We start from the raw sequence: 21,580 nt of genomic DNA, 5'->3' as shown, positions 1-21,580 counted from the left end.
CTTGATTTTGGAGCGGACCTGTTTTTGGAGCGAACCAGAAACAAAATTGTACAATCGAGCGAACCAAACCACTAATCTGGAGCGAACCAGACTCAAAATTGTATCAATAAGCGAACCAACCACGACCAGAAAAGCGGACCTATTCAACGTATGTACGAGCGGATCACTTTTCGAACCTGATTTGACCCATTTTTAGGCTGTGTTTTGACTTGAAAGTTTCAAGGGTTTGTCTTTGATCAATTTTGCACAATCTGTGAGCTTTTGAATGAAATTTGACCGTGAAATCTCTTCGAAATAAGAAAAGAAGGTGTAGAAGTGAGAAGAAACGATGAAAAACAGCTACAATCTGCAGAAAACCTCCTCCCAAGCTCTGATACCACTTGTAGGATCATTTGCTGACCCGAACGAGTCGTTCAGAGGTTGTCTCTTGCGTTTCAGATGCGGAATAATAAGAAATGCAAGTAGAAGTAGCTTGTTCTTCCTCCTAACTGCTTGTTTTATTGATATGAAACGTTTTACAGCTCGATTTTCACACCGGCAAAGCTTCGGCGTGGAATACAGAATGAACGTTATGAGGTCCGCTCAAACAACCCCTATATATAGATGTTTAGGTCCGCTTATGTGTCACTATGCCATAAGAGCGGACCACAAAGTCCACATAAGCGGACCATGCTGAAAAATGAGCGAACCTAGGATCTCATGACCCTATGAGCGGACCTAACTCATAAAACCTATACAGACTCCTGTTTCTCTATTTCGTGCCCTATTCTATACAATACGATGTAAGACCTGATCCTAGACACCTAGACGTAATCAACAGATGTAGTGCACCAACATCTTCTTACAGGCTTTATAGTAAGGTGTAGAGGTAGAACCTATATTTTTCCCACAGTTGGAATTACCGTAGCGAAATTCCTGGTTAAGCCTTTGAGCTAGGTTCTTCCTTTGGTTTTCTTCTTGTGTACGTACCAGTTCATCAGTCAAGGTATTTGCTAGTTCTACAGCTTCTTCTATGGTTTGTGGTCTAGCTGCCTTGGCTACATGTCTAATTTCACTAATTAACCCCAAATGTAACGGGAGATTAATACTGGTTCTGGTGACGCTTGGGTTGGCACTATTCTAGCATATTCAAAGAATGTGGTAGTATAACCCTTGCTGTCTACTCCAGTCATTCTAAGGTTTAAGAATTTATTAGCTATATGTTCCTTTTCATTGGGAGGACATAATTTTCTTTCCACCATGTTCTTAAACTCATTCCGTTCCATATTATAGATCCTGTCACTCCCCCTAGACTGGAGAATAGTGTTCCACCATTCTAGAGTTGCATTCTTAAATAAATTGGAAGCAAACATGATTTTATCTTCTTCAGCGCACTTGCTTATTTTTAAGACCGCCTCATTCTTTTCTATCTAGCGTAGAGCTTCAATGGCTCCTTCATTGCCAGAGAATTCTATTGGTTTACAGGACCAGAACTCTTTGTAAGAACAACCATAGGACATGGTTCTTCTTCTTTTTGGAATAGGCAATTGAAGTAAGGGTCCATTGTTTACGCTGTGACCGGGTTCAGTAGGTGGTCGTTTACTTCCACTATTACTTTTATTATTTTCTGCTTCCTTAACCGTTTTGATAATATATGGCATTGCGTCTATAATCCCTTGTGCTACTATGTGTTGGATGGCACTGTTATCTACTTAGTTTCCGTTATTATCGTTATTCGGATTTTCTTGATTCACTTCGTTGTCCATCTGGATTATAAACATTTACCACGTATTAATATCACAGGACAATATCTATTGCAAACAATCACACAACAAGAACAATGATCAAAATCGTCGTACATTGCGACCTTTACTCTATTTTATATATATGCGTCTATTACAAACTGTAACTAAAATTTAAAGTACAATACTAGTATGCATCAGTAGCAATTATCTATTTTAGGGGATTATTTTTTTCAATTTACAACATATATGTATGTATATATATATATATATGTATATGTATGTATATATATACATATGTATGTATACATATACATATGTATGTATACATATACATATGTATGTATACATATACATATGTATGTATACATATACATATATATATATATATATATATAGGGTCGGGATTTAGAGAAAACGGTAGAAAGTGTGAGAACGGTGAGAACGCTTATTGATCATCCGATCAAAACAATCTATGGATTAGATTGGCGCGGTGGCATTTTAGTAAATAACACCAATTTTATTACGTGGACGCGCGTCATTAAGGGTAAAAAAGTAAAAAAACCATTCCTCACATAAAACGCCATTGAAAAATAAAACGCCAAATAAATACAAAACGCCAATTTTATCACTGCGTACTTTTTTCTGCGTTTTTATTTAAGCTATCTGGCTACAAAAACGCCATAAAATATGAAACGCCATTATATATAACGCAAAAGTTTACATCCGGATAAATGTTAATTACATTTTTTGTTATAAAAATAACATCCCGCCTAAACTACACGCCAAAAAAATTCTATAAATAGAAACTCCTCACCAGTTTCCGTTTATCACACCAAAAAAACACACATTGGTTACTAAAAAAATTTACAACTCAGTGTAAAACGCCAAAAAATACAACGACAGCAAACATCTTTTCTTTGATCCTCAGTAATGTTCTGCATGAAGCTTCATTGAATGATTTGTTACGTGAGTGAAGAAAAATTTTGCTACATGAGATGGACAAAATTGAAAAAAGAGGGACTGATGAAACCCATATGTCATACTGTCATCTTTGTTCCTGAAGAAGGTTTGGATGATAAGAAGAGACCTATACCAGTATAAATGCTAATTTGGCCTCAATGAATATAATGAAGACCACAGGCAGATAGCATCCACCCACAGGGGGGTCACTATATGTCTCCAACATCCACAAAGACACTTCAACACATCAACAAAGAAAATAAAGAACACCAACCCCAAAACGCCATTTATTTGTCACATTTCTTGTAGTTTAAAAAAAAAGAGACTGGTGACACTGAAGATTTAAAATCATAAATTGCTTCTACTTTGTTTTTTTTATTTTCTTTATCTATTGTTTGTTTTGTAATGCCAGTTAATAAACAACAAAATAATATAATGCTATAATGAAAAATATAATAAAACGCCAAAATTAGCAAATATGTGTAAAACGCCATAATGCCATAAAAACGCCCCCAAAAAACTACCAAACTATATAATAAAATTAATTTGAACAACTAAAATTATAAAAAAAGCGTGAAACAATGTGCAAAGAATATAAAACAAAAGAAGTCCAATAGTTATCTACCCGACATTGGAAAACAAAACGCCATAATTACAGCCGTCAAAAGATTTGACGTGTTACACCATTAAAACAGTTGAGTCTGAAAACAAAACATGGAAAACTGCAAAAAACAGTAAAATGAAATAACGGAAAACATAATTACTAAGATTTATTATATTAAATCTATTTATCTTTTTCAAACGCCATAATTACCTGACATACGCAGGGAAAAAAGTCAATATAAAAGAAGACCATGAGAACCCAAGCTCAAACACGCTAAAAAGAATAAAACGCCAAATATTCTCCAAAACGCCAAAAAATTTAAAAAATGGCTAAGGTTATTGCATGGAGGTTTGAAAGGAAAGAGAAACGATTCATCGTAAAGTTCTCTGACAGGAGAAGGGTAAAGGTAAGAACAATAAAAGCCATGATGGGAATGACTGAAAATGTTCAGAAAGATATCCTGGCACTTGGGGTTCCAAGAGACAACGATTGTGAAAGAACAAGAACTGTAATAAAAAGGCTGGAGAGAAAATTTCCAGCAGAAGATGATGAAGATGATGATGATATTGAAGATACTCATATACCAAAAATTAGCAGTTGGGTATTGCATGAGGAAGAAGGGATACTTGAAGTGGCTTATAAAAACGGGGTGCAATATTCAAGGCCAATGGAAGAAATGTTGAAGACAGGGTTGCTATCTGTCATTGAACAAATCTGTGATTTAACACCTTCAAACGATCCAAAATCCAAGAATGCAGAGATATTCAAGAATAGGCTGCAGCAAAGAAGAGACGAGCTAATGGCGTTATACGCAAAAATGAAATTTGATAATGAAAAATCTGAAGAAAGTGATGAACAAAGCGATGGGTACATCTCTGATGTAATCCCACCTACGGAAGACTATTAAATTATTTTGATTTTCTTTTTATTGTACTTTGATAAAATATTAATCTATGGAAATGAATTATTAACAAAAAGAAATAAAACGCCAAAAATGACATGGAAAAAGCCATAACGCCAAAAAATTAACTATGTGACACAAAAAGAATTAATTCAACGAGAAGAAATCTGAGAAAAAACAGTAAAACGCCAAATAATTAATAAATCTACATAACGCCAAAATTATCTTGCACGCAAAAAATAAAGAAGCATGTCAAACGCGAAAATCGTGAAAGGAGAAGAATACTAAAAAGACAAAAAACCCCTCGGACCCTGATCATGCCCCACGCCACGTGTTCGCCCAGAATGCGTTCTCACCGTTCTCACCCTTTTGAGCGTTTTCTCCTGAACCCGTTGTATATATATATATATATATATATATATTACTATTACTGATAGAGGTTCATCCAAAATTGCATGTTGCGCTCGTCATACTTCCAAACGAGCCTCGCACCTATCTGTCTTATCCTCTCACTTTCATCTAACAACTCCTCACCAAACGTTCGGAGTTCCTACACATTCTCAGTACTCATGGGTGGGGCTGGTGCTGGTATCGGGTCAGGAAACTGGGGCATTGGTTCTTCTTGTGGGTATGGGTTACATAGGATTTCCCTGATATACTGGTCATTATCCCAATATGGATCTAGAGGGTCCAGGTTGGGATAGGATGCTACTGGGTTTTGCATGGGTTCCTCTATTGGGTAAAGTTCTTGATAATCCTTGTGGTCATCGTTCAATGGGTCATAGGCTAGAGGGTTTGGAGCTGGGACTCTAGGGATTTCAGCTGGGTCAAAAGCAGGTACTGTAATCTGGTCTACTGGGTTTGGTTCAATTTCCATAGGTTGTGTGGGAAACAGTGGTAACGGCTGAGGTGCAATAAGTTGTTCTAAATTTGGGTCTGCAGCTGTGGTAACTAATATGTGAAAATTAGCTAATCTCCTATTGAGTATATCCTGGGTTTGAGCGTTCATTTCTCTATTTGCCGCTGCTAAGGCCCGCTATTGCTGCAACTTCCTCATTCTTTTCCTACGCTCGTGCGCTCCCCGACTGAACCATCCTCTCTTTTGGGGAGGGAATGGTTCTTCGGACTATGCCGTAAATACAAAGATCCTTTCTTCTGTGTCAGCTGAGTACCCCGAGGGGGTAGGCTGGGAAGAGGTTCCTTCGTCCTTAGGTGAACTAGACACTTGACGATAAGCGTCCGAAGGTCCTTGATCACTCATACTGTAAACTAACAAATTGTCAAATAACACAAAACATAATATATGCACATAATCCCGTAGATAATTTCCTAACATAACAGATAAAATTTTGGTGTCAGCAGAACACATCTGTGGCTGAAATCAGTGGCTGTAGCTCTGATACCACCTTCTGGTAACCCCCGACCCCTGCATCGGGAGGCGGGCGGCCGCAGCCTACTCAGAGATGGTGGTATCGGTGTTTATCATTATTTGGCAGCGGAAATTTCATCAGGACCGTAGTTAGGAAATATTTTATCAGAGTAAAACACCACATTTTATAATAATAAATATATTGGGATAAAATCCAAGTTTCCATTACAAACGTGTTTTTAGGGGTAAACCCTAAATTATTGAAATAGAACATCTTCTTTATCTAGGTAACTTTTTATAGCCACTTTTCCAAGCCTTCAGTGTTGTCCAGCTGGCTTCTATTTGGCTTTCACATATTGTTACCAGAAACGCGTTTAAAAACATTTTTTCAGTGGGAAATACTGGCGAGTGAATCCCAATTTAATCAAAACAGGTTTTATCCGTTTACAGCATTGAGGGTGATCTCGTAATTACATTTGTTTATATTTCTACTTTTATTACCTCCCACGGTACTGTCAACCCGACTTGTGGTCATGTTACTAGTCACAGTGTAGTAACAAATTTTTTATACAAAACCCCAACATACCGATGATAATTGTAGAATTAGAAATACTCAATTACTATGAAATATAATTTAAAACATTGAGGCTTTGTAAAATAGTTTGTAAAAAGGAGGATTACTCACATTGCTATCTTAGGTAATTTCCTATGGCTTCCTGGTTATAATCTATAAATTTTAAATAATGCACACGCATTAGTATAATAACCCAATTTTACATTAGTTATACCCTCCCCGATACAGAACTCCAACGACTACGTCGGGCAAAGCCTCGACAGCCGTTACGGAGCACTAGATCAATCGGGCAGTGTATCTAATACGTAACCGGTGGTTAAAATACTTACAACGAGGTAGAGATTCGCTAATTAGGGGGTATTATACCCGATATTATTATTGTTATTCAGAGATTTTGAGAGAGAGATCGAAGTTCTGAGTGACGGAAAAATGAATGCCGATGCCCTCCTTTTATAGGGTTGTTCGGCCCTTTTCCCTCGCCCCGTGACATAGGCACAGTAGGTGTAACAACTCTCATTAAATTTTAAATAATTAGGATAGTAATTAGCTATTAAGAAAACCCTAATTGAGACACCCAAGTAATTCTGCACTAACCCTAGAATTTCCAGAGCAATCAGAATCAGGATCAGGGGCCCTAAAACTCAGGGGGGGCAAAACCCTAATAACGATTATCTTCATAACTCATTATAAAATTCGAAATTTACAAAACCATCGACACAGCAAGCCTACATGCACGAAGGGCTACTCTATGAAAATAGGGTGGTCACTCGCGTAGCGCGACGGCTAAGGGGGTACCCCCTCGCGCTACGCGACGATGTCAAAATTTCAGTATAAATAGCAGGGGTTGGGACTTGAATTTTGACACTTGAACGATGAAAATCGGAGTTACATAGGCCGAGTTATAAGCAGAACAGTCCAACACACACACACTATTATCGAGGTGCTGCCGCAAAACAGGGTAATTAGTCGATCGCTATTACGATTCAGTTTCCGGGATCAATATACCCAAAGAATATCTAAGTGCCGCCACATTGGGCTATGCTTTATCGTTGTCGATAATTCGATAATGAGCCGAAGCATTGTACTTTGTCGTTGTCGATAATTCGATATACGAGTTGAAGTACTATACTTTATCGTTTGTCATTTTGATAAATGAGCCGAAGTATTGCACTTGGACATTCATTGTCACAATTGATCTCGGAGAATTATCATAATCGTTGTATTGATCACTAATCCTGTTTTGTGTGCTTTATTGTGAAATTAGGTTAACAGGGATTAAATCTAAATTCTATCAACACTAAATCTGCAATGTGAGTCATTCTCTTTTTATCAACTGTTTTACAATACTCCAAATCATTTTTCAGAGTTATAATTACAGTGATTAAGTTTATGTAATCACCAAATTACAGCCGGTATGTGGGGTATTGTGCACAGTATTGTTATTATTGTTTCCTTCACATTAGGTGGGCGAGCCTAATTGTGACATACGTCACTCATTGGGCCAGCCAATGGTGATATGACCACAGTCACAGAGCTGGTCTGTGACAAATACCTATTCTTGAAATGTTGGTTGATAATAAACATATGTAAAAACTCTTAATACTGTAAATTATAACAAATGTGTCGTTTTTGGTAAAATGAATGATTCACTCAGTATTTCCCCGCTGACAAAATCTTTTTCAAAAATGTTTCAGGTGATCTGCTGTAAATCAGGAAAAGTGCTGAGGAGCATTTCAAGCTTAAAATAGTGGCTCAGTATAAAATAAATAAAGATGTTTTAAAATAAGAAGTTATCACTAAACTTATGTATTGTAAATTATCGGGGTTTTATCCCGAATTGTGAAATAAAAATAATCGGGAAAAAAATTTAGCTTTTCAACGATCCTGATGTTTAAAATTTTCCGCTGCAAAAACTCAATTAAACAAATATCACGTGGTTTCTGTCCCACAGCTCCGGAAACGGGTCAAACCGGGTCAGGGGCCGTGACAGAAACAAGGTGGTATCAGAGCCACTGAGTTAAGCTAATTAAGTATTTAAATGATACTTAATTTTTCCTGATTACTATTCTGTGATTATGTGTTTATGTGCTTTTAATTGATTATTTGTTAGTTACAGTATGGGTAAACAAAAGTTGCAAGATATCTATCTTAAACCAGATAGATCAATTTATGAGAAAGGAAGTTCGTCTAAACCTAAAATTTCAAAGCTCCCTACAATTCCTGAGGAAGGAATATTTGTGCAAAAAGCGAACTATGAAAATCCGCTTTCTCCTAGAAAAAGGAGTATGATTATTAAGAAAAGTAAGGAGCAAATCAGAGAAAGGAAAATTAAAAAGGAAACCCAGGATTTAATTGATAAATCACCTTGGGAAGATAGACTTGATGAAAAATGGGCTAATTTGTATATGTTAGCTACTGTAGCAGAAAATGCTAATCTTTAAAAAGTATCTTGAATACAGTATTATTAATTCTCAGTAAGTAGATAAATAAAACTGAGTGTTTTCTGTATTTTGTACAAATAAGTATGCAATAAAACTTCTGTGTTTATTTGGTAAACTTTGTTCCAAAGTTTTAACTTGATATTTTGTGCATTTTGCATATATGCTACACAGCATGAACGAGATCTCTGAAGCTTTTCAGAACCTCAATCTGTACCCAGTAAATATTGAAGTTTCTCATGAATTTACGGGATACGTTGCTGATGTGGATGAACCTGTAGAACTCCCTACTCCACCAGTACCCAAACCAAAAAGAAGGCCAAAGAAAAATTATGTATGGGGAAGCCGTATACGTAAGAGAAGGACAGTTACAAAAACCCCTAAAACTAGTAAACCCTTAGACAAAGGAAAAGCAATTATAATTCAGGAAAACCCTAATCCACAAGAACAGGAAACTGAAGTTAATGAGGTTAGGCAAATGGAGGAGCAGTTTGAACAGTACTCTCAGGAAATAGCAATAGAAATAGAAAAAGATTCTAACCCAACTCAGGTAGAAGTCGGAGAGAGTTCTAATCAAACCGGGAGAGTTACTTTTCAGGATCAAATAGATACCTTACTAGAAAAATGTGAAACTATGCAACCTATCAACTCAGGTATCTTTACCTATCCTGTTGAAAACCCAATACCGATGAACCTTACACCAACAATCACTGAACCAATAGTCCATGACCAACCTATAGAACCAGAAGAATGGTGGACTAACGATTGGCAATTCCAAAACATTGTCAATAGTCCTTACTCGTTTCTTCCACAATTCGACCCAGAACCCCTACCTAATCCACCGATGAGCAATGAAAACCTGGCTGAACTTCGCCACTTTGGTGAAGAGTTAATGGATGCAGGGAATAGAATTAGGGAAATAGGGGGACAGATTGCCTGGAAATACGACGAGAGGGAATTCCGTTTCTGAGATGACGAATAGGAGGGTGGTGGAATTATTCTTGTATAATAGTAAAAGTAAATAGTGAAACCAGTTGTAACATAACAAATAAAACATTGTAAAATATCGGTGTGTATTGATGCATACTATACTGATATGAAATGCAATCGAGAAATCGATAATTTTGGCTTTATGTGTTATAATTTGTTTAAATGATTTATTGTTAATTGCTAATTGTTCATAATAACTTATCATCAGATGGCAAATAACGATAACGAACCAGTAAATGAAGTTAATCACTCGGAGCAACAACCAGAAGATCAATATATGACTAAACAAGATATAGAAAATATGGTTGCCCAAGGAATAGCCAACGCAATTCCAATGTTCGTTGCTGCTATGAAAAATCCAAGTAATCCGCAACATATTGTACCTAGCAAACATACTACTGAAAATAATTTCAGTAATAGCATCAACGGGGGCAATGACCATATAAATCATGACAATGAATCTCAGCACACCCAACGCCCTAAGAAGCGAAAGTCTGCAACGCCTGGTTGCACTTTCAAAGAATTTCTTGCTTGTAAACCCGCTGAATTTGCAGGCAACGAAGGAGCAACTGCAACGCTGCGATGGTTGGAGAAAACCGAAGCAGTAATTGCAATAAGTAAATGTGCTGAAGAAGATCAAGTCATGTATGCCTCAAACTTGTTTAAAGAAGGAGCACTAGAGTGGTGGAACACAGTGCTACAGGCAAAAGGCAGACGGGTAGCATATGCTATGACTTGGGACGAATTTAAAAGTCTTGTCGAAAGAAAATTTTGTCCTGAATATGAGAAAGAACAAATGGCAAATAAGTTCCTCAATCATCGAATGACCGGGGTAGATTGTCGTGGTTATACTTCGACATTCTTCGAATATGCGAGAGTGGTACCTAATCTGGCTTCGCCAGAACCGGTACTCATTTCTCGATATATTTGGGGATTAATTAGTGAAATTCGCAATATCGTTAAAGCTGCGAGACCTCGCACTATTGACGATGCCGTAGAATTAGCTAATACCTTAACTGATGAGCTGATACGCACACAAGACGAAGATAGGAAGAAGGAACTAGCTCAGAAAATTACCCAAGGATTCAAAATGGGTAATAGTAGTAATTTCAAGAAAAGGGGAATAGGGCAATCTTCAACTGTGCCATTTTGCAGAATTTGCAAAAAGAGACATTTTGGAAAATGTAATAGAATTTGCAATTTTTGCAAAACAACCGGACATCGGGAAGAAAACTGCAGAAAGAAATCCATAATTTGTTACAATTGTGGAGAAACTGGACATATCAAACCAGAGTGTCCTAAGTTAATCAACCCAGCAGACAATAAACCCAAGGCAGCTGAAGGAACTACTAAGAAGAATGTTAGAGCATTTCAGCTGACTACTCAAGAAGCAGAACTCATTCCGGATGTGATCGCCGGTACGTTTTTAGTTCACAACGTTTATGCAAAAGTATTATTTGACTCTGGTGCGAACCAAAGTTTTATAAATACTTCATTTTGTCAAGCTCTTAAGTTACCAATAACTACCGTTAGGCAGATTTTTACAGTCGAAACTGCAGATGGGAATTCAGTCAAAATTAATCAGGTTTTGCAAAAAGTAGAAATAGAACTTTCAGGTCATAAGTTTATTGCAAACCTATTGCCTATAAAATTAGCTGAGTTTGATGTGGTGTTAGGAATGGATTGGTTGATAGCCAACCATGCTCAAATCATATGTGATAGAAATTCTATAGAAATTCAAACACCTACTGGAGAGGTAATTAAGATCTCAGGAGATAAACCTAGAAAGCCATTAAAGTTCATATCAGTAATGAAAGTTGCTAATTATGAACGAAATCAAGGAATAGTATATATGATTTCCGTAATCATTTGTACTAAAGGCAAAGAACTCAAGGAAATTCCTGTAGTCTCAGAATACCCAGATGTATTTCCAGAAGATTTACCCGGGTTACCACCAGACAGAGAAGTAAAATTTAGAATTCATCTAATTCCAGGAACTACACCGATAGCCAAGGCACCTTATCGATTAGCTCCTACCGAAATGTTAGAATTGAAAAAGCAATTAGATGAATTACTAAGCAAAGGATTTATACAACCTAGTTCATCCCCTTGGGGTGCACCAGTGTTGTTTGTGAAAAAGAAAGATGGATCAATGAGAATGTGTATTGATTATAGAGAATTGAATAAAGTTACAATTAAGAATCGATACCCATTACCTAGGATTGATGATCTTTTCGATCAATTGCAAGGAGCTAGGTATTTCTCTAAAATAGATTTAAGATCCGGATATCATCAATTGAAAGTTCAAGAAGAAGACATACCTAAAACTGCTTTCAGAACTAGGTATGGTCATTATGAGTTTACAGTCATGCCCTTTGGATTAACCAATGCCCCAGCTGCATTCATGGACATGATGAACAGAATCTGTAAACCATATTTGGATAAATTTGTGATCGTATTTATTGACGATATACTTATTTATTCCAAAAGTCAAGTCGAGCATTGTCAGCACTTGCATGCACTCTTAACTTTGTTAAGAAAAGAAAAGTTGTACGCGAAATTCTCGAAGTGCGAATTCTGGCTGCAAGAAGTGCAATTCTTAGGCCACATGGTGAATCACGAAGGTATTCACGTAGATCCTGCTAAAATCGAAGCAATTACCAACTGGAAGGTTCCACAAACTGCAATGGAAATTAGAAGTTTTATAGGTTTAGCCGGTTATTATAGACGGTTTATTAAGGATTTCTCCAAAATAGCTGTACCATTAACTAAGTTAACCTGTAAAGCCACTAAGTTTGAGTGGGGTCCAAAACAAGAAGAAGCCTTTAAAATCTTAAAACAGAAATTAACCAATGCACCAATCCTAGCCTTACCAGAAGGAACAGAAGATTTTGAAGTATACTGTGATGCTTCAAAACTGGGATACGGATGTGTGTTAATGCAACGCAAGAAGGTAATTGCGTATGCCTCCAGACAATTGAAAAAGCATGAAGAAAACTATACGACTCATGATTTAGAACTAGGAGCCATAGTTTTTGCCCTTAAGATTTGGAGACATTATCTGTATGGAAGTAAGTTTACTGTTTATACAGATCATAAGAGTTTAAGGTATATATTCGGGCAAAAAGAGTTAAACATGAGACAAAGGAGATGGATGGAAGTCCTGAGTGATTACGACTGTGATATTCAATATCACGAAGGAAAGGCCAATGTAGTAGCAGATGCCTTAAGTCGTAAGTTCCATGAAAAGCAAAAGCGAGTCCGTGCTCTTAGAATAAATCTACAAGTAGATTTACGAGAACAAGTGAAAGAAATCCAGAAAACAGCAATCAAGGACGATACCGAAGGAATGAAAGGTTACCTAAAAGAATTAGAACAAGGAAATGATGGAATTTGGAAATTTCACCAAAACAGAATTTGGGTACCTAAACAAGGAAATTTAAGATCGAAAATCTTAGAAGAAGCTCATAAATCTAGGTATACTGTACACCCAGGAAACAATAAGATGTACCAAGATTTAAGAAAAAATTTCTGGTGGATAGGAATGAAAAAGGACATAGCTGAATATGTATCTAAATGTTTAACTTGTTCACAAGTTAAAGCAGAACACCAGAAACCCTCGGGCTTACTGCAACAATTAGAAATGCCGGTATGGAAATGGGAACTGATAACAATGGACTTTGTTACTAAGTTACCCAAAACCAGAAAAGGTAATGATGCTATTTGGGTAATCGTGGACCGATTAACCAAATCAGCTCATTTTCTACCAATAAAAGAAACCTTTAGCATGGAAAGATTAGCCAAGCTGTATGTGGATAAAATAGTATCCTTACATGGAGTCCCGCTCTCCATTGTATCGGATAGAGATAGTCGTTTCACTTCCCGATTTTGGACCAGTTTCCAAGAATCAATGGGAACCCGACTTAATCTCAGTACTGCATATCATCCACAGATCGACGGACAAAGTGAAAGGACAATCCAAACTCTGGAAGACATGCTCAGAGCATGTGTAATTGACTTTGGAGGTAATTGGGATAACCATTTACCATTAATTGAATTCTCCTATAACAATAGTTATCATTCAAGTATCGAAGCTGCACCATTCGAAGCCCTGTACGGACGTAAGTGCAGAACTCCAGTATGTTGGGCAGAAATCGGAGAAAGTCAATTATCAGGTCCAGAAATTGTACAAGAAACTACTGACAAGATAACTCAGATCAAGGAAAGACTAAAAACAGCAAGAGATCGCCAGAAAAGTTATGCAGATAATCGTCGCAAACCGCTTGAATTCCAAATAGGAGACAAGGTACTTTTAAAAGTATCTCCTTGGAAAGGTGTTGTAAGATTCGGTAAGAAAGGGAAACTGAGTCCCCGATATGTTGGACCATTTCCAGTAATTCAACGAATCGGGCCAGTTGCCTATCGCTTACAGCTACCAGAAGAACTAGCTGGAGTACATGATGTATTTCATGTATCCAATCTCAAGAAATGTTTATCAGATGAATCTCTGGTAGTACCTCTTCAAGACATAGAGGTAAATGAGAAGCTGAAATTCATAGAAAAACCTTTACAAATAGAAGACAGGAAAATCAAGTTTCTCAAACACAAACGACTGGTATTAGTCAAAGTCAAATGGAATTCAAAAAGAGGACCAGAATACACTTGGGAGCTGGAATCAGAAATGAAGCGCAAGTATCCTCATCTATTCCAGTGAATCTCGAGGACGAGATTTTTCCTAAGGTGAGGAGGATGTAACAACTCTCATTAAATTTTAAATAATTAGGATAGTAATTAGCTATTAAGAAAACCCTAATTGAGACACCCAAGTAATTCTGCACTAACCCTAGAATTTCCAGAGCAATCAGAATCAGGATCAGGGGCCCTAAAACTCAGGGGGGGCAAAACCCTAATAACGATTATCTTCATAACTCATTATAAAATTCGAAATTTACAAAACCATCGACACAGCAAGCCTACATGCACGAAGGGCTACTCTATGAAAATAGGGTGGTCACTCGCGTAGCGCGACGGCTAAGGGGGTACCCCCTCGCGCTACGCGACGATGTCAAAATTTCAGTATAAATAGCAGGGGTTGGGACTTGAATTTTGACACTTGAACGACGAAAATCGGAGTTACATAGGCCGAGTTATAAGCAGAACAGTCCAACACACACACACTATTATCGAGGTGCTGCCGCAAAACAGGGTAATTAGTCGATCGCTATTACGATTCAGTTTCCGGGATCAATATACCCAAAGAATATCTAAGTGCCGCCACATTGGGCTATGCTTTATCGTTGTCGATAATTCGATAATGAGCCGAAGCATTGTACTTTGTCGTTGTCGATAATTCGATATACGAGTTGAAGTACTATACTTTATCGTTTGTCATTTTGATAAATGAGCCGAAGTATTGCACTTGGACATTCATTGTCACAATTGATCTCGGAGAATTATCATAATCGTTGTATTGATCACTAATCCTGTTTTGTGTGCTTTATTGTGAAATTAGGTTAACAGGGATTAAATCTAAATTCTATCAACACTAAATCTGCAATGTGAGTCATTCTCTTTTTATCAACTGTTTTACAATACTCCAAATCATTTTTCAGAGTTATAATTACAGTGATTAAGTTTATGTAATCACCAAATTACAGCCGGTATGTGGGGTATTGTGCACAGTATTGTTATTATTGTTTCCTTCACATTAGGTGGGCGAGCCTAATTGTGACATACGTCACTCATTGGGCCAGCCAATGGTGATATGACCACAGTCACAGAGCTGGTCTGTGACAAATACCTATTCTTGAAATGTTGGTTGATAATAAACATATGTAAAAACTCTTAATACTGTAAATTATAACAAATGTGTCGTTTTTGGTAAAATGAATGATTCACTCAGTATTTCCCCGCTGACAAAATCTTTTTCAAAAATGTTTCAGGTGATCTGCTGTAAATCAGGAAAAGTGCTGAGGAGCATTTCAAGCTTAAAATAGTGGCTCAGTATAAAATAAATAAAGATGTTTTAAAATAAGAAGTTATCACTAAACTTATGTATTGTAAATTATCGGGGTTTTATCCCGAATTGTGAAATAAAAATAATCGGGAAAAAAATTTAGCTTTTCAACGATCCTGATGTTTAAAATTTTCCGCTGCAAAAACTCAATTAAACAAATATCACGTGGTTTCTGTCCCACAGCTCCGGAAACGGGTCAAACCGGGTCAGGGGCCGTGACAGTAGGGCCTAGCTTTGCTGAGTTGGTTCATACCTTCGATACGCGTGACGACACATGGCAGCTCCGGAGGAGGCCTGGTGGCTAGGCGCTCGCGCCCCGCGTAAGCCTTCACTGGCTTTGTCGCGGCCCGCCAGGGACCATTAAAATTTGTTTTTATTTAATTTTTATAAAAATAAAGGTATTTAGGGCCATTTTACGTATACGGGGGTATATTTTAAGACGTATAGGGGTGTTCTAAATATTTTAGGAGGGTTGTTATAGTATCCCAATTTTTTTGGAATTAGAGATATCCTTTGTATAAAACCGAAAAAAAGTAAAAACAAAAATTACACTATGTAGACGGAGTTGCGGGGTATTTCTACACTGCCGTTAAAATAAGCTTAAAGGAGTTAAGTGTTTTCCCGAATTACAAACCGATGTTTTAGGGCTTTTGATCGGAACGAGGATACGAGTCGATTGATGTAAAACTTACCTCGAAATTGTGTTCGAAATGGCTTGAATTTTGTTAATTGGAAGTTAAACACCCGAATTGAAGCACCGTTTTCGTGGGTTGAGAGCAGTATTTTGAGGTAAGTTTTACATCAAAATCGACTCGTATCCTCGTTCTGATCAAAAGCCCTAACACATCGGTTTAGAGTTCGGAAAAAAAACTTAACTTTGTTAAGCTATTTTAACGGCGGACTATTTTACAAAAAAATTGGACGAGATCGGATTATTATTGGCTAATAACTGACTTGAGATTATTATCGGCCAATTTTAGAAAGATGGGATTGTTATTTTCCAGTTTGCCTATGAAAAACCAACATACTTTCTATTTTGTCTCACAAAGTAGAAAAAAATCCTCTAACAATCTTTTTGCATGTGAAAAAAAAAACATATTTTCTATTTTGTCTCTCTGTCAACAATTTTTTGAACATTAAAGTCCCTTTACATATTAAATTTGAACAAAATTAAAAAAAAATAAGAAAGTATATTATTTTTATAAGAAACTAGTAAATTTACCCGCGCGTTGCAGCGGCGCCAAAACTTAAAGTAACTCGAATTTATACCATATAATGAAAACGTATCATGTTTGACCTAACTTGTTTCCAAACAAAATTTACGTCAAAACATAAACTAACTACAAACGTACAAAAACCTAAGCACGAAAAGTATTATATTTCGCCTGACTTGTTTGCGAAAGAAACTTACATTGAAACATGAACCAACTTAAATTTATGGCGACACGTACATAAAAATAAACACGTAAGAAAATAATGCTATTTATGTTAAAGAATGATGCGGCGCCCTGCGGCGGAGTTGAAGCGTAAAGTAACTCGAATTTATACTGTATAATGAAAACGTATTATAACTAAACAGACTCGTTTTCGAAATAATTTATTTCAAAATAACGTAGATCAACTGAAAACAAACATAAAAATAAACACGAAAATGGATTATATTTGACCCGACTTATTTCTAAAAAAAAGGTTATAGCAAAACGTAAATCAACTTAATTTATATCGATAAGTATGCATGTAAATTCATGGCCAACTCTTAGGGTGGGCGGGGAGGACCACTGGCCAGGGTCCGATAGTTCGAAGGGCACATTATTTAAAAAAATCCGATATGTAAATGTAAAAATAAATATATTAATGGGTATGCTGATACAAACACCAGCATTGGCCCACTTACAAAACTATTTTTATAGTTTAGATTAGTTATTAGCCCATTGCCATTAGGTTTAAACTTTTAATGAGCCCAATACCTAATTTCGTTAAGGCCAAACTCGAACAGGGTAGAGCCGGATGTAAATCTCGATTACAAAGTTTTTAAAAAAGTTGAAGGGTTACAAGTGCTCGTACTGAAGTTTGAATAATAACAATGAAAGGAAAAAAGTTAAGTGATAATGATAACAATAATAAAAAAATAATAATAAAGAAAAGACAAAAAAGAAAAAAAAAAAACAAACACATCAAAATCAAAAAATTAAAATAAAATAAAAGTACTGTACATCTCACTTGAATTTGTAAGTATATAGAATAGAATAGAATAGAATATAGAATAGAATTTTTTTAAATCAAAGAAACTTCTACATCTCACTTGAATTTGTAAGTATATAGAATAGAATAGAATATAGAATAGAATTTTTTAAAATCAAAGAAACTTCTGTTGATTTATAATTCTATCTATGCCTTTAATTTTATTTATTTTTGAAGATACTTCTTTTGAAACAAAAGCTTCTACTTTTAGTTGTAAAACAAATGCATCTGATGATATATATTTAATTAATTCCAAGATGATCTATACTCAATTTAATAATGCAACTATGCAATAGAATTTCATAGTTGTAATTGTATAAATACACCAACCCATCATACTCACGGTCTCATCTAATTTTATCCAAAGAACCATTCCAAAAACCAGAAAAGATGCTAGCAATATCCTCTCCTTTGTTCTCCACAACCTATGGATGGCCATCGGATAATCTCACTCCCCAAAATCTTCAACAGGATTGCAATAATATTTCTATGGAGTTTGAAGCTAATTCATATGATTCCCTTCTTGATTTTCATACATATAATCAAATGCAACAAGAGGTTGCACCGGAAAATTCCGTATCCATTTCTTCTGAAGGAGTTGTAAGTGAAAATATTGATGAGCCTTATGTTAAGGTGGTCAAAAAGCTAAAACATAATGCTAGCGAAAGAGATCGTCGAAAGAGGGTTAATGATTTGTATGCGTTTCTCCATTCACTTCTACCCAAGTCAACAAATCATAAGGTACTTAAACATCTAATTTATTTGATTGTGAGTTTTGTCTAAGTCATGTAACTACTTATATTGTTCTAATATAACTAAACTCATATAAACCCGTTTTTTGACAGAAAAAGGTAAGTATTCCACAGACAGTATCACGCGCAATGAAATACATACCTGAACTACAAAAGGAAGTCGAGGCATTAATATGTAAAAAAGAAAATCTTTCATCTTCTTCATCTACGATCGCTAACACGAAGAAAGATTATCTCAGAATCAAGAAACAAACTGCTGAAGGTGCTATAATTGATAGAACATCATCAGTAGTTTCTTCGGTGAGAGTTTTAGGTGTGAAAGAGGCTGTAATACAACTTATTTACTCAAGAGAACATATGAGCAAGAACAAAGATATTAGCTTCTTGTCTAAGGTTGTTGAATTCTTTGAGCACAAAGAAGATGCTGTTTTGCTAAACTCATCGACCCTCATAGGTTCCGGAGAAGGGATGTTATTAAGCACTCTTCATCTTCAGGTACACATATATACCATAATTATATTGCATTAATCTATATGAGTCAAGCATAGTTATGTCATATATCTACTATTTCTATATAATGAATATAATAGGCAGTTTAATTTTTCAGTATGGAACTAATTATAATACTTCATTGTGTTGAACAGGCTCAAGGTGATACTAAATTAGAGGCTGAAAGATTGGAAGAGATGCTTCGCTCTTTTCACCAACAATGATCAAGACCAACATTTAATGGCACAATTCGGTTTCTAACATAAGTTGCAGTTGACCAAATAGATCATGTTAATTGTAAAACCTGTCCATTTGTAGATACAATATAGTATCAGTGTGGAATGATTATACTTTGCATTGTAAAGTGAATTTGATTATTACTTCTAGCTATACATCTGCCCACAAAAGCTTTGCACTTCAAACTTTAATTAGTTATAGCGGATAAAACATAGATCGATTCTTGAGAAGCATACCAACTCCAATTAACGCACATGTTGTTATGGTTAAAGATGTTGGTAATTTTAGCGTCATCAACCCATTTTAGTTACTTGCATTTGCTTAAATCGAAAATGAAATATGAATAAACATTCATATGAGTTAGGAGGTATGAAGTGCATGCTCATTCAAGTCTATAATGATTTCTATGAACCTCTAGGGTTCAAAGCCCCCTGAAACATGGGGTTCCAAGGTTGTTGTGCCCCCTTAAGCTCCTAGCTAGGCGGTGTCTGGGCTGTAGGGTCTAGTCTGAGACAACTATCGGTTAGTATTTTAACATTAGTAGTAGCTAAGCAATATGTATATTGCCAATCTTAATTGCAACAGTAGTTAGTATGCTATAGGTAGCAACTTACGCTACCACAACAACTACTCTAATATAATTCAAAAACCCTAAAATAATAACTATCAATTAATTATGTCGTCCTAACAAGTTGATCTAGTGATAGTCACTTGGTTTCTTTTCTTAAGGTCCCAAGTTCAACTTTCACCGCCATCACTTTGAAGGACATTGGTGTGGCAATGAAGTTTAGAACTAGGCCTCTTTAGAGGTCGCCAGTTCAAAACCGAGTCGCACCGGGTTTTACCGTAGTTGGCCTTCCTGCGGGTTTTCTCCGGAACTGGTAGCTCGGGTATGCATCAAACTCTGACCCTTATGAAGGAGAGGATGCATTTGCTCGATTGAGGCAATCACATGATGTTCATCTGATGATTTAGTTAGCCGAAAAAATTATGTCAGTTTTTAAAACGGGTTTAATACATTTTAAAATTGATTAAACATTATCGTCTTTAACTCCACATTTTATCTAGCATATATTATTTGACAAATATTTTATATTTTTTTAAACAAATAAGTAAATGCCAATAAATAATAAAAACATTTTTTATTTTATTAAGTTATAGACAAAATTGCATAAATCAACCTTTATGTTATACCTAAATTGCACCTAATACCTTTGACTATGAAATCGGCAAAACCCAACCTTTATATTCATGTTTTGTAACATTCTATAACCTTTAAAACTAACGTCGTCCAAAAACTCAGTTAAGTTACCTCACATACTTTGCATGTGAGGGTACTATGGTCAATTATAACATAAAGGTTCATTTGTGCAAAAAGATTATTTATAACATAAAGGTTAATTTGTGCAAAATGTTATTCTATATATAGTGAAATAATTTTTTTTGCAAAAACATTATTATTTGTTAATAATTATATATTTATATATATAAACATCCATAAAATAATTGTTTTAAATTTATTTTATAAAAATTATGATTTTAATGTTTTTATAAAGTAAATAATGATGAGAAGATAAATTAATTTTTTCCATATTAAATCTCAATTTTAAAAATACAAATTTATGCAACTTGTGTAAATGCAATCAGCATTACCACATGACAGTTATTAAACGAGATAAAGAACTGATACATTTGGTTTCTCAAACTAGTACACCATACACATATCAACACCAGAAACAAAGTTCACTTAAAAATGCATATTTCCAAAAAAAAAGTATAATAAAAAAAATAAAAAACAGATCACTACATGCCAATGTGATTTATAAAACTCATATTTTCAAAAGTTGGGAACTATAGGTATTATTTTACCAAACCGCAGGGAGCATCCGGGCACAATCACGGTCGTTTTAACCAGAATTTATTTATTTTTTTGCATATTAAATCTCTATTTTTTAAAAAAACAAATTTATAAAAAAAATTACATTTCAGTTATTAAATTCCACATCGTCTATATAAATTTACATAGTAAATGTGAAAACTTGGTAAATAGTTTAAAAGTAAATAATTTAAAAGCAAATAATTGTTTTACACCAAGCCAAAATAAAATAATGAATATCTGGATATGAGCCAAAAACGCATTTGTAAATTATTTCAAAGTTAGCTACATGAAAATCTTTAAATTATTTTAAAACTAATTACGTATATGTATATAAGCCATAAAATCGTTTTTCTTGTTTTTTTCATTCAAGCACTTTATTGAAAAAGCTAAAAGATAACGTCCGTAT

At 35.5% G+C, this 21,580-nt stretch overlaps 1 protein-coding gene across 1 annotated transcript; it reads left to right on the top strand.

Moving 5' to 3' along the window:
* The first annotated feature begins 18,198 nt into the window (after positions 1-18,198).
* Positions 18,199-19,448, top strand: LOC110882199 (transcription factor ORG2). Its single transcript, XM_022130280.2, has 3 exons — positions 18,199-18,558; positions 18,663-19,064; positions 19,214-19,448. Exons 1-3 carry the CDS (start codon positions 18,208-18,210, stop codon positions 19,280-19,282), a joined length of 822 nt encoding a protein of 273 aa, XP_021985972.1. The 5' UTR covers positions 18,199-18,207; the 3' UTR covers positions 19,283-19,448.
* The last annotated feature ends 2,132 nt before the right edge of the window (positions 19,449-21,580 follow it).

The sequence above is a fragment of the Helianthus annuus genome, chromosome 1 (genome assembly GCF_002127325.2).
Source record: "Helianthus annuus cultivar XRQ/B chromosome 1, HanXRQr2.0-SUNRISE, whole genome shotgun sequence".
Lineage (NCBI taxonomy): Eukaryota > Viridiplantae > Streptophyta > Magnoliopsida > Asterales > Asteraceae > Helianthus > Helianthus annuus.
Note: the sequence above shows the minus strand (reverse complement) of the source record. Positions and strands in the feature narration are given on the sequence as shown.